This window comes from Phacochoerus africanus, chromosome 10 (assembly GCF_016906955.1).
Source record: "Phacochoerus africanus isolate WHEZ1 chromosome 10, ROS_Pafr_v1, whole genome shotgun sequence".
Lineage (NCBI taxonomy): Eukaryota > Metazoa > Chordata > Mammalia > Artiodactyla > Suidae > Phacochoerus > Phacochoerus africanus.
Genome location: NC_062553.1, coordinates 4,979,706 through 4,993,300, shown reverse-complemented (window position 1 = coordinate 4,993,300; position 13,595 = coordinate 4,979,706). Strand labels below are relative to the sequence as shown.

General features: G+C 51.2%; 1 protein-coding gene across 3 annotated transcripts in view; it reads right to left on the bottom strand.

Moving 5' to 3' along the window:
• Positions 1 to 213: 213 nt before the first annotated feature.
• EVC2 (EvC ciliary complex subunit 2) overlaps positions 214 to 13,595 on the bottom strand; it is a 129,947-nt gene continuing 116,565 nt past the window's right edge. For 2 of the 3 annotated variants that reach the window (XM_047798746.1, XM_047798748.1), the window contains 3 exons: positions 7,910 to 8,109; positions 4,818 to 4,919; positions 214 to 922 (listed from right to left, as the gene is read on the bottom strand). In XM_047798746.1, coding sequence (XP_047654702.1) covers positions 652 to 922; positions 4,818 to 4,919; positions 7,910 to 8,109 — 573 coding nt within the window. In that variant the 3' untranslated portion in view covers positions 214 to 651. The remainder of the gene's footprint in view (positions 923 to 4,817; positions 4,920 to 7,909; positions 8,110 to 13,595) is intronic. The other variant, XM_047798747.1, reaches the window with a different exon arrangement.

Genomic DNA, 13,595 nt, shown 5'->3' with positions numbered 1-13,595 from the left:
GCGATATCGTCAAGGATTAGGACGTGGATTAAAGGAGCTGGGAGCGTCTAACAGCGACTCCTGTAGCAGACGCTTGATCACAATCCCTTTTCCTCCTGGCTGGTGAGCGGGTTCCCTGCGCGATCACTTCCTACCCTCAGGAAAGACCTGCTGCAATTGTACTCTTGGCCTGGCTCTTGGGAAAGCTTTTATACAACGATCCGGCGCCAATGATGAGTTTTGTGCAAAATGCATTTATTTTCAAAAGTTCCCTTGATAAAAATAGACCATGTAACAAACACACACTATGAGCATGGACAGCCCTGCCTTCAACCCACTGCCCACACCTCGCTGGGTGTGGCGGGGATGTGATCGGGGCCTGGGGACCCTCAGGGAGGTGGGACCCTAAGCAATGAAGTTCACGGGCTGGTCCCCTGACTGTTCATGTTCCTTTGGATGCTGAAGAGAGTGGCCGCCTGGGAATTCACGAGACCAGATGACACTGAGTCCTTGAAAGTCGTAAAGGGTGGGAGAGGGTGGGGGGGTGTCTTCTGCAATTTATACCTGCAATTTGTACATTATTCACACACACACACACACACACACACACACACACACACACGGGCAGGAGAAAAACCTTTGTCTTCAGATTCCTTGGAAGCTTTGTTTGGGCTAGTTCATGCCCAAGGCCCAAGCGGCCTTTTTGGCATTCAGAAAGCTCTTCTTCTTTTTCCTGGGAGGAAGGTGCAGTGAGATCTCTGGCTCCGCTGGACTCCTGAAGATGAACAGCTTTTCACCCGTGTTTAATACATCAACGGTTTCTGCCCCCACAACAGGCACCGGGGCCAGGTCGCCAATGGACTCCAGCGACAGGTGCGGCCAACGGCCTTTTCCGGAGAATGTCACCCTCTCTGTGAGAGGCAGGCACGTCTTCTTTAATATGCTAGAGAAAGAACAGAAGATCAGACTCGACACCCTTGGCAACTGACCCTCCCACGTGTCAGTCCTGAGAGTGTTCCCCAGAAAAACCCCATTGAGGTTCCTGGGTCCCCCATCAAGTGTCATTTTTTTTAAGGTTTCAATTTATTATCTTTAAAAGACTCTCTCTCTCTCTCTCTCTCTATATATATATATATATATATATATATATATATATATATTTTTTTTTTTTTTTTCTTTTTAGAACCTACACCACAGCAATGTGGGATCCAAGTCACGTCTCTGACCTACACCGCAGCTCACGGCAACTCTGGATACTTAACCTACTAAGCAAGGCCAGGTATCGAACCTGCAGACTCATGGATATTAGTTGGGTTCTTAACCTGCTGAGCCATGACCCATGGATATTAGTTGGGTTCTTAACCTGCTGAGCCATGGCCGCATCCAAGGCACATGGAAGTTCCCGGGCTAGGAATTGAATCAGCTACAGGTGCTGGCCTACACCACAGCCACAGCCACACCAGATCAGAGCTGCGTCTTCGACCTACTCTTGAGCTCGAGACAATGCTGGCTCCTTAACCCACTGAGTGGAGCCAGGGATCAAACCCACATCCTTATGGATACTAGCTGGGTTTGTTACCACCGAGCTACAGTGGGAACTCCATTTTATTTTATTTATTTATTTTTGTATGTTATTTTTTTTATTAGGCTATAGTTGATTTACAGAGTCGAGTCCATTTTTTAAAGAAAAGTTTCCCCTGTGGTCACCAGGTTGCCCCTGAGGTTGGCTGAAGCCGGTGGCAGTGGAGGCTGCCGGCAGACCTCACCCACTCATGACTGTTCACTTTTCTGGAGTTCTGTGAGCCTGCTGTCACCCTGGCCTCAGGTGTGGTGGGAGGGTTTCACACCATGGAAATTGACAAGTGCTACAAATCAGAGCTCTGGTCCCCCCACCCAACCCCCCCGGCCCCCGGCCCCAGGACAGCAGTAAAACGTTTCCCAGGACACCACTGCCTGTGGATAAAACCTGACTGTGAAGCAACAGTTCGAACTTGGGTAAAACTGTGGTTGCCAGGGGGAGGTGGGGAGGGAGTGGGATGGACGGGGAGTTTGGGGTCGGTAGATGCAAACGACGACATTTAGGATGGGTGAGCAATGGGGACCTGCCGTGCAGCACAGGGCACTGTGTTCAGTCTCTTGGGACAGAACCTGATGGAAGGAGGTGTGAAAAAGGAACGTGTGACTGGGTCACTCTGGGTACAGGAGAAACGGACACAACATTGTAAACCATCTCGACGTTAATAACAACAATAATAATAATAAAAGGTAAGATACGTTTGAAATAGAACAGAGCAACATGCTCCGGGACTCCCAGCAAAAGGGTGGCTGGAATCCGGTCTCTGAGCGGTCCAGCCCTTCAGTCCTGGCTCTTCTTGATAACGGCCCAGGGGTCTTTGCACAAGCAATGCAGTAATGGGGCCACGTCACTGGGGGATACAGGCAAGCTCCAGGGCCCTCCCTGAACAGACGTGGAAGAAGAGGCCCCATGGCCGTGGCCACCAAGTCCCGTCCTGGCAGCCGGTGTGGATCTGAGCAAGGATGAGGGGCAGCTCTGTCTCATCACAGCCTCCCCTCCCTCACAGGGTCCACAGCGCCGGGAGGCAGAGACGCATGCACTGAGCAGACAGCGGGGTCAACGCTCTCCTGACCTGTGCTCCCCCACTTCCATCACTGCAGCCCCCCAGCGCCTTCACGCCCCCTTCCGCATCTTGAGCAAGTGACTTCCGCTCCTGAGTGGAGAACATCATATTTATACAGCTTGAATTGAACTGTCTTGGTTTGGGCTCAATATATTTTTATTGGCTGTAACCACAGCATGCAGAAGTTCCCGGGTCAGGGATTGAACCCATGCCACATCAGCAACTCGAACCCCTGCAGTGACAATGCCTGATCCTTAACCCGCTGAGCCACCAGGGAACTCCTTGGGCTCAATATCTTGACCTAATTTCTCTAGAACGAAATCCTGGTATCCAGCCTATTGTCAAGGGTGCCTAGTTTCTGTTTGTTTCTTTGTTTTGTATTTTCTTTTTAGGGCTGTGCCCGAAGCATATGGAGGTTCCCAGGCTAGGGGTTGAATCACAGCTGCAGCTGCTGGCTGGCACCACAGCCACAGCAACACCAGATCTGAGCTGCGTCTGTGACCTACACCAAGGCTCATAGCCACACTGGATCCTTAACCCACTGAGCGAGGGGCAGGACTCAGTTAGACGCCCTCACCCCCCGCCGTGGCCATCGCTATTTCCAGAGCACATGCTGGTTATCACTTTTTAACCTGTTATGAGTTTACTTGACATTAACCTTTTTCAGAATGTTCTCTAGTGGGACACGGAAAACCCTTGGCCTGCTGTTTGCAGTGCATCTAAAACCAGTCTGCCTCTAACTTCCTCTGCTCTCCAGGTGTGCAAGAACCAGCCCTAAAAGGAAAGGCATGGAAAGAGCACTGGCCTGGAGGTTTAGGGAAATACAGGGGGTTGCTTAGAAGCAGGCATGGGGCTTCTCCGACCTCCCTGAGCTGGTTAAGAGCGGCCCTGGACCCCCCACTTTCTGGAAAGCTGGAAGGCTCAGAGCAACAAGAGAGACAGGGAGGGCTTGTAAACTAGAAAGTCTAGAAGGGATCCTTTTCCTTCTAAGGAGATTCCATTTAAAAAGAGGGACTAGTTAAAATAAATACTGCAATTGAAATGCTAATAAATGATAGGAGAACAATCTCCCTCTGATAGCTGGAGGCTTATCTTCAGCCCATAAAAAAAATTTTTTTTTTGTCTTTGTCTTTTTAGGGATGCACTCGAGGCACATGGAGGTTCCCAGGCTACGGGTCCAACAGAAGCTGTAGCCGACAGCCTACACCACAGCCACAGCAACGCCAGATCCGAGCCACATCTGTGACCTACGCTACAGCTCACAGCAACACCAGACCCTCAACCCACTGAGGGAGGCCAGGGATCGAACCCGCAACCTCATGGTTCCTAGTCGCATTCGTTTCCGCTGCGCCACGATGGGAACTTCCCACTCTGTTTTTTTTCAAATTAAAGTGTAGTTGATTTACAACATTGTGTTCATTCCATGTGCACAGCAAAGTGATTCAATTATATATATAATATGTTCTTATGTAAAATATTTTTATATGAACTACATCTAATCTTATATTAAATATCTATAATATGATTTACCATACTGTATTCATTCCATGTGTACAGCAAAATGATGCAGTTATATATATATTCTTATATAAAATATATAATTATTTTACACTATAAACTATAATTTATAATTTTAATTTATATAATTTTATTTATAAATTTAATATTATAAATGTAAGGTATACAATTTTATATATTATATAATTCTATGGTATATAGTAAATGTGTGATTCTATGTTGTATTTTCTGTAATATATAATTATATAATATCAAAACATTCTTAGATAAAAGTTATATAAATCTATACAATCAAATATATTTTTGGTCAGATTCTTTCCCATGACAGGTTGGTAAATGATATCGAATACAGCTCCCTGTGCTATACGCTAGGCGCTTGTTGTTTATCTGCTTTATAAAGGGTAGTGGGCATTGCTAATCCCACCCTCCTAATTTATCCCTCCCCGCCCCGTTCCCCCTCGTTTTCTAGGTCTGTCTGTTTCTGTTTTGTAAATAAGCTCATTTGTAATATTTTTCAGGTAAGCGATATGTAATATTTGTCTTGCTCTGTCTGACGACTTCACTTCAAACCCACTTTGAATAAAGCCTGAGGTCCTTAGGGAAGTGACGCTGGTATGTGTGCAGGACCCGCCATCGGGGTCCCCTGCACCCCCCTTCCCACCTGGCAGGTGCCCTCATTACCTCTCCTTTCTCTTGTGAGCCCAGAGCATCTTGTCTGCGCCTCTGCTTAGCAGTTCCCCTCGAAGTTTGCTCTCTAAGGCCTGCCACCAGCCCTGGTGTTTCCTGAAGGCAAGAAGGAAGTGTTCTTAGATTTTTCCAAAAGAATAGAATCATCGAGTGATGCCTGATCCTAACGAGCAGAATGGGACTCCTTCCCTCGGTGGGGCCTTTGACGTGAGATACCCTGAGAGTTTTCATCTTTGTTCTCCCACTCATTCCACCAATACCCATCAAGCATCTTCTCTGGCCGAGTCGAGACAATCTCTGCCGCGAGGGGTCCCCAGGTCCGGGGGTCACAGACAGACTCCAGGTGACATTGGTCAGACAAAAGAGGGCTGCCTAGAGGCGGGGACGTGAGCTGAGACTTGGCGTCGCAGCAGAGGGAACACACGGAGCTTGTGCAGGAACCGGCTCCAGGCCTTGGCTTGTGGGTGGTCCATCTCCCCCGTGGAGTGGACGCTCCGTGTGGCAGGGCTGTCCTTTTACCCTCGCATACACTAGTGCCCAGGGGGACAGACTAGGAGCTCACTTATGAACACAGGAATGAGGAAGTTCAGAAGGCACGGTGGACGCTTGGAAGGGGGGTGAGGGACGGGGCCTAAGGCCACGAGAAAGAGGGGGATTCTAGGGACAGCAAAGGAACAGTGTACGGGAGAGGAGAGGGGAGATGCCCGCAGGTTTGGGCTCAAGTCAGTAAAGGACAGCCTGGGACCGAGAGTCCTGTCTGTGGCCGGCTCCGGCCAAGTTCGTACTCTGCCTGGGCTGGTGGGAGACATGGAGCCTCACCCACGCTGGGCCAGGCGCTGCCCCGGGAGTCTAGCTCTTGGGCAGAGAAGGCTGGTCCTCTGAAGGGAGCTGCAGAGAGGATGGCCTTGTGCCCTCCTGGCCCTGCCCATCCGGAGACCTGGTGTCCAGCCCCTCCTGGATTCTGACAGGCCCCTCACACGCCCCTTCTTGCTTCGATTAGTCAGTTGCTTTCTGCTGCTTGAAACCCAAGACTCTGAACTGGTGATGACCAGGCGTCAGATGCTGGGGACACAAGGGTAGTGACTGCTGTGTCCTTGGAGGCGATGACTGGGGGCCTGGGACTCCAGGAGTCATCCAGTCCACTTGGCCATGAGCTCAGGCAAAGAAAGGGCGTGCTCGTGCTCCACACTCCAGGTGACAAGCCACCTGGGTGCTCTGGCCTCATCCCCCACCAGCCTGCCCATGCCTGTTCGCCTGCCTCCCAAACTAAGCTGGCCTCACAAACAAGGTCCACCTGGGCAGCCCTCAGGCAGAGGCGGCATCGCTGTGACCGTGCACATTCCTGCTCCAGGGTCACCTCCAGTGTCTGCCATCTCCAGGTTCTTCCCTGTGCACTGGCTGAGACCTGCAACTCTCTGACCACACCCACGCCAGCCCTGACCACACCCACATCTGGGTTTATGACCACGCCCACATCCAGTCCTCTCACTCTGACCACGCCCACACCAGCCCTGACCGCCCCCCCCACAGCTCTCTGACCACGCCCACACCCAGTCCTCTCCCTTCACCCACACCAGTCCAGATCAGGCGCACACCAGCCCTGACTGCGTCCTTACCCAGCTCTCTGACCATGCCTACGCCTAGCCTTGACCCCACCAGGGACCCCCCCAGTCCTGGGACCACAGGCACATCCAGCCCCGACTCCTCTGGGAGGGCTCTTCCCAGCCCCGTGGACTCCCACCCCCACCTGTGGTCCCCACACCTTCATCCTTCCTTTCACCCTAACCCTACTCTGAGCCTAACCCTACCCTAACCCCAGCTGGGCTTCTTACCTTTTTGAGTCAGGAACTCCTTCACGAATCAGCAAAAGCAATGCACACACACACCTGTTCAAACCATCATGCCCTTTCGACAGATGTGTGGGCTCGGGATGCCAGCCCAGCCTCCTATGGAGCCTGGCTGAGGATGCCTGGCACTTTCAGGTCTGGTCGTGGCCTTCCCTGCAGCCTCCCCCCCAGCCCCCGCAACAAATTTTATTTTCAAGTGGCACTGTTGCCTGTCCCAAACCCCACTTATCCACAGCCGCACTTTAACAGACCCTTAACTGACCAAGTTCGCACCTGGAACTTGACCTGAAAGGAAGGTATCTGTGGAACATGATCCATAATTGAGGGAAAATGAACCCAAATTAAATGTCTGGTAACAGAGTGACAGTTCCATACACTATGCTACACACGTCAGTGAAATAGCAGGCAGCAGCTAAGACGTGTAATAATTAGAAAGGCAATTGACATACTCAAGAGTTGAAAGGTCTTGTGCAAAATGGCTTCTGCTATAATTTTCTCAAAAGCAGGACATAAGGTTTTTGCTTTTTTTTTTTTTTTGTCTTTTTAGGGCCACACCCACAGCACACAGAGGTTCCCAGGCTAGGGTTGAATTGGAACTACAGCTGACAGCCTACACCACAGCCACAGCAACATGGGATCCGACCCACGTCTGCAACCTACACTGCAGCTCATGGCAACGCTGGATCCTTAATCCACTGAGCGAGGCCAGGGATCGAACTTGCATCCTCATGGATAAGTCAGATTCATTTCTGATGAGCCACGATGGGAACTCCAGGACACAAGGTTTTATACACTGGGACTCCTATACACACGCACGCACACACTCTCTCTCTCTCACACACACACACAATGCACACACTTCTAACTCAACAGAGAAACACATTCTAGAGGAAAAATTGTAACAAAATGCTAACAGCCATTTTCTCCAGCTGATAGAACCCTGGATGTTTCTTTTTCTTCTATGGATTTATTGTGTGTACAGGGCATATTTACACCCCAAGGAAAAAGACTGTCTTAAGATCCCACTGGAGGTCACTTGGTGATGAGAAGAGAGCCCGTGGACAAGACGCCTCATCTCAAGAGGATTCATGGCCCCTCTCATGGATGCCGTCTGCTCCTGGAGCAAGGAAGTCCCCACGGGAAGGCGTGTGTCCCACTGGTCCTGCTCCCTGTCCCCATCCCATCCCTCCCTGGGACCTCAATCACTGTTTTCCAGAGGCCCGCGGACACTGCACTCACCCCTTCCTGCCTAGGTCGGCCTGCAGCCCGCTGCCACCGTCATTCTCCACTGCATGGTCCTGATGCTTCTGGCCGAAGGAGTCCAGCAGGGCCAGCAGCTCGGGCTGCGAGGCTGCGGGCAGAGCCACGCTGAGGAGCCGGCGCAGCGTGCCCCCAGGCAGCATCGCCAGCTTGGACAGGTATGACGCCAGCCGCAGCTCCTAGGGGAGGGAACACAGGGAGCTCAGAGGCTCGCCGCTCTAAGCCTGATAAACAGCCCATTTTAGTGGCTCATGGTCTTAGGACATTTTGTCCCAGGCTGATGAATATTTCAGGAGCTTGGTCTTGAAAACATGTTCCCAAGTTCCCAGAGCTGTCAAAAAAAAAAATGTATTTGGTCAGCAGCCCTGGCTTCCCATGACCTCCCCAAAGCCTTCATCTGTCCCTTCCAACTAGCCCTCTGCTCACTCGTCGCAGCTGAAACCCTGGCCTGCAGCAGGACCAATTAGCAGTTCTCCTCCTATTCGTGTTCCGTGAGGCGACAGGGCTCAGAGGGAAGAGCACAGGCTCTGGAAACAACTGACATGTCCCTAAATCAGTGGACGGTTAAAGAAACGGTGCTCTGGCCAAACCCCGAGTATCAGGCTGCGCTGAAAAGAAAGAACTGGAGAGATGCCCCAGGGCATCACGCAGAGCGCGATTCCACAGTCATATCCCGAATGAGTCCTGTGAATAACAGTCCGGAGCTGATAAAATGTAGACACAGAGAGCAGAGCGGTCGCGGCCAGGGGTCAGGGGCAGGGGAGGGGTGGCTGTAACTAGAAAGCAGATTGTTGTGGCGACTAAACAGTTCCCTGTCTTAATCGGGTGTTACGGGAAACTGCATGTGATAAATGCATCCATGTCATGTCCACGCCCACTTCCTGGTTTTGACATTGTACTAGAGTCCTGTAGGGTGCCACCACCGGGATAAAGAGTGACACCAGGAGTTCCCATTGTGGTGCAGTGGTTAACGAAGCCGACTAGGAACCATGAGGTTGCGGGTTCGATCCCTGGCCTTGCTCAGTGGGTTAAGGATCTGGCGTTGCCATGAGCTGTGGTGAGCTGTGGTGTAGGTTGCAGACGTGGCTCGGATCTAGCATTGCTGTGGCTCTGGCATAGGCCGGTGGCTACAGCTCCGATTCGACCCCTAGCCTGGGAACCTCCATATGCCACAGGAGCAGCCCTAGAAAAGGAAAAAAGACCAAAAAAAGAAAAAAAAAGAGTGACACCAGATCAGAGCATCGGGACTATGCAGACTAGCTTCGCAACTTCTTATGAATCTAAAAGTATGTCCCCCTAAAGGTTAGAAAGACTACAGGCAGGCGCTGTGCCCCCCCCACCCCCACTGCCAGCCCAGCACACAGAACGGAAGGTCCCTGGGAAGTGTCTGTTTCTCTGCAGGCCTCAACTTCCTCATCTGTAAGATGGGGTGACAATGATACCACTGTCAAAAGGTTCATGAGGCAAAATGAGCTGGGGCGTGAAAACGGTTCCGTGCTAGGAAGACAAATCGCAGAGACTGCTCCGAGCAGCCGGGTGCGCTGCCTGGCCTCCTGACCAACGGGGGGGCCTTCCGTGGAATGTTACACCGCAAACCCAGGAGATTAAAGGGCTTTACTCAGCAAGGCCAGGGCAGATGGATGCTGAAGAGCCATCGGCTCAGGGCTGCCAGCTTCCACGTCCCTTTCTGGGTGGAAGAAGCTTATTTGGGACACAAAGAACAGGAGAGAGATGGAAAAGCAGAGAGACCCACAAAGTCCTTGGCCATTTGAGCCCCCAGAGCTCAGCCCTGCTCTTTGGGGGAACAGTTAGGCCTTTGGTACACTTCCTCTACACTGAAATTAACTTGCAGGGACTTTCTGTTCCCTTCACCTGCAAAGACGTCTGACTCTGCGAGACATCTAAGGGCCATGTGTGACAAGCTGTGGTCCCCTCAGTGTGGTCCCTGCTGTTGTTACGGTATTTACATGAGTCTCCTATTGCGGCTGTAACAAACCATCCCAGACTTTGCGGCTTAAAACAACACACATTTGTGGGAGCTCCTGTTGTGGCTCAGCGGGTTAAGAACTCGACACAGCGTCCATGAGGATGTGGGTTTGATTCCTGGCCTCATGCAGTGGGTTAAGGATCCCCCGTTGCCATGAGCTGTGGTGTCAGTCACAGATGCGGCTCAGATCCTGTGTTGCTGTGGCTGTGGTGTAGACTGGCAGCTGCAGCTCCAATTCGATCCCTAGCCTGGGAACCTCCATATGCAGCAGGTGCAGTCCTAAAAAGAAACACACACACACACACACTCACACGCAGTTGCTCCACGATCCTGAGGCCAGAAGTCTGGAATCAGTGTCACTAGGCTAAAGTCAACATGTCAGCCAGACTGGCTCCGGAATCTGTTCCCTGGCCTCTCCCAGTGTCTGGCTGCTGCCCGCATTCTCTGGCTTATGGCCCCTTCCTCCAACTCGCAAGCACATCCTCCAATCCCTGCTTCTGTCTTTGTCACGTGGCCTTCGCTCCAGGCTGTGACTCCTGCTCCCCTCTTCAGGGATCCCGTGGTGACCTTTCGGGCTTCCTGGGTGAATCCGAGAGAACACCATCATCTTACAATCCCGAATCCAGTCCCATCTGCAAAGCCCTTTGTGCCACACAAGGTCGCGTTTGCAGGTCCTGAGAATGAGGATGTAGGCGTGTTGCCATTATGCCAGCTTAGCAGCACAGTTGTTCATTTGTTCATTCAATTAGCATCACAGTGAAGTCCTACTGGGCGCCAGGCCCTGTTCCAGGCACACCGGAGACAGAGCAGTAAGTAATGCAGACAGAAATCTGCTTTGCAAGGCTCACCTTGGGGTGAAAGAGACAGATGGTAAGCCTGCAAACAAACGCTATAGCAGGTAGTGGTTAACTGAGGGCCAGGATGGAAAACAAGGCAGGATAAAGAGAGAGGGTGCTGGGGGGGGGGGGGTGGCCGATGTTTGAGATGGGTGATCAGGGAAGGCTTCCCTGAGGAGGTGACTCTGAGAAGGGACCTGAAGGAAGTGAGGAAGCGAGCCATGGGCACATGGAAGGAAGAGCTTTCCAGGCAGAGGGAAGGCAGGGCCAAGGCCCCGAGGTGGGCATGTCCTCGGCGTGTCTGATGGAGAGGAAAGGGGCCGGTGTGGCCGGAGCGGAGTGTGCGAGAAGGAGTGATGGGAGATGAGGCAGGACGGGTGAGAGGGAGGCGGCTCACGCAGACCTCACTCTCAGGAGGAGGTGGGCTTGTCACGGCGAGATGCGATGTCACTGCAGCAATTTAAGCAGCGGGAATGATATGAGCTGATTCTCACTCTTTTTTTTTTTTTTTTGTCTTTTTAGGGTCGCACCCTTGGCATATGGAAGTTCCCAGGCTAGGGGCCAAATCAGAGCTGCAGCTGCCACCTACACCACAGCCACAGCAATACCAGATCCAAGCCATGTCTGCAACCTACACCACAGCTCGTGGCAACGTTGGATCCACTTAACCCACTGAGCGAGACCACGGATCAAACCCGAGTCCTCCTGGATACCAGTCGGGTTCATTACCACTGAGCCACAACGGGAACTCCTGATTCTTGCATTTAACCTAGCTCCTGGCACAGAGGGAAAAAATGGATAAGCCTGGACCTCATCAACACCCTGCAGACTCAGTTCTTCCTGTGGCACGCCACTGACCCTGCATAGCTTGGGATCACCAGGGGGGACCCCCCCAGCCCATGGCCAAGGTCTTGCCAGCTATGAAGCTTCCCGATCAAGAATCCTCAACACAGGTCACTTAACGGGGTCAAGGCTTCTTGAACATGGTGACACAAAAAGCATCCATGATCTGGAGCCACTTCGAGAGACTGGAATGAATTACACGGCAATGTGGGGACAGCGGTCCATGCGGAAGAAGGCAGCAGAAAGACCACGCTCGCCAGCAGGCACTGCCTGTCCCTCTTTCCTGCTTGGCTTCACCATTGCTACACGTCGCATGGATTTTTGCTGTTTGGGTATATTTTGCCATATTTCATCCCCGTCTTTATTTTTAAGAAATACTGCTTATTTTAAGGGTTGCCGAAAATGCAGAAAAGCACAAAGACTAAGGGTAAAGAAATTACTCCAGATGTCATTATCCAGAAATAATTATCAAGAGCATCATCCCAACTACATTCCAGGAAACTTTCTAGGCATTTATGTAAGTGGATGAATGGATAGATGGATGGATGGATGGACAGACAGGTGGACAGGTGGATGAATGAAGAGATGGATGGATGGTGGGTGGATGGATAGACAGATGGACAACAAGACAGAGAAATGGATGGATAGATAGATGGCGGGTGGATGGATGGATAGACAGAGAGACAAATGGACTCAGAGACGGATGGGTGGACATGACTCTAAAAGTGAGATCGTAATCCACGTAAAATACTATTCGGTTTATGTATTCATTTTGTTGACTGCCTGTTTCTGCCCACAAGAGTATCAGCTCCTGAGGGCAAGGACTTCATCTGTTGTGTTTGCAGCTAAAATCCCAGTGCCTAGGTGAGCATTTATTACTTACTAGGAGCACAGTCAATATTGATTCAAGAACAAAGCCTCTTCAGAAGATGACCGGGTCTTTGTAGTTGAGCTCACTCTAAGTCGTGCCCTGTGTGCTTCAAAGAGAATGCCACTCTATTATCTACGAGTGGCCACAGTCACGCTGGAGCCTCGGGGGAATAAAGGTGACAACGACTTCAGTAGGGACCACCGATGGGGTCCCAGCCTCTCCCCACAGCACAGGGAAACTTCCTGCCCAGTTAGTGTCTGTCTTGTCTTTTCTTCTTCTTCTTCTTTTCTTTCTTCCTCCCTCCCTCCCTCTCGCTCGCTCTCTCTCTTTCCTTCCTTCCTTTTCTTTCTTTCTCTTTCTTTCTTTCTCTCTTTCTTCCTTTTTTGATTTTTATGGCCATACCCACACCATATGGAAGTTCCCTAGGGGTTGAATCGGAGCTGCAGCTGCCAGCCTACACCACAGCCACAGCAATGAGGGAACAAGCTTCATCTCTGACCTACACCGTGGCTCATGGCAACGCTGGATCCCTGACCCACGAAGTAAGACCTGGGTTCCAACGTGCGTACTCATGGATACGACTCAGATTCGTTTCAGCTGCGCCACAACGGGAACCCCAATGTCATTCATTTTTAAATGAGCACCCCCTTCCCATTTTATTCATAAGCAATTAGAAAATACTTTGGTTCGAAAGCCACTAGAAAATACTTCGCTAGTTAATATTTTGCTAGTGCAATAGCAATGGGAGAAAGCCTGATTTAAAACCAGCTCCACCACTGACTGGCTGCGGGACCTCAGCTAAGTCACCTCACCTCTCGGACCCTTAGTTTCTTCCATCTGTCAGCTGGTGAGCCCCTCCACGCCTCCCCTCAACCTGGGGCCAAGAGCTGCTGTTGGTTCATCACTGTCAGAGAAGGGCTGATGAATTGGCAGCAGTGCCCAGGGGAGGCTCTTCCCACTGCCAGGGTCCCCAGAGCAAGGGGGAGATTGCTGGGACGTGTGAGATGTATTTAGCACACAGGAGGCATGAGAGAGCTTTATGCAAATATTGTCATAAATATGCCAAAAAGGTGCTGGCAACGTTGCAGCTTAAATATAAAGGTATGGGTGTTAATGTGGAAACTATCT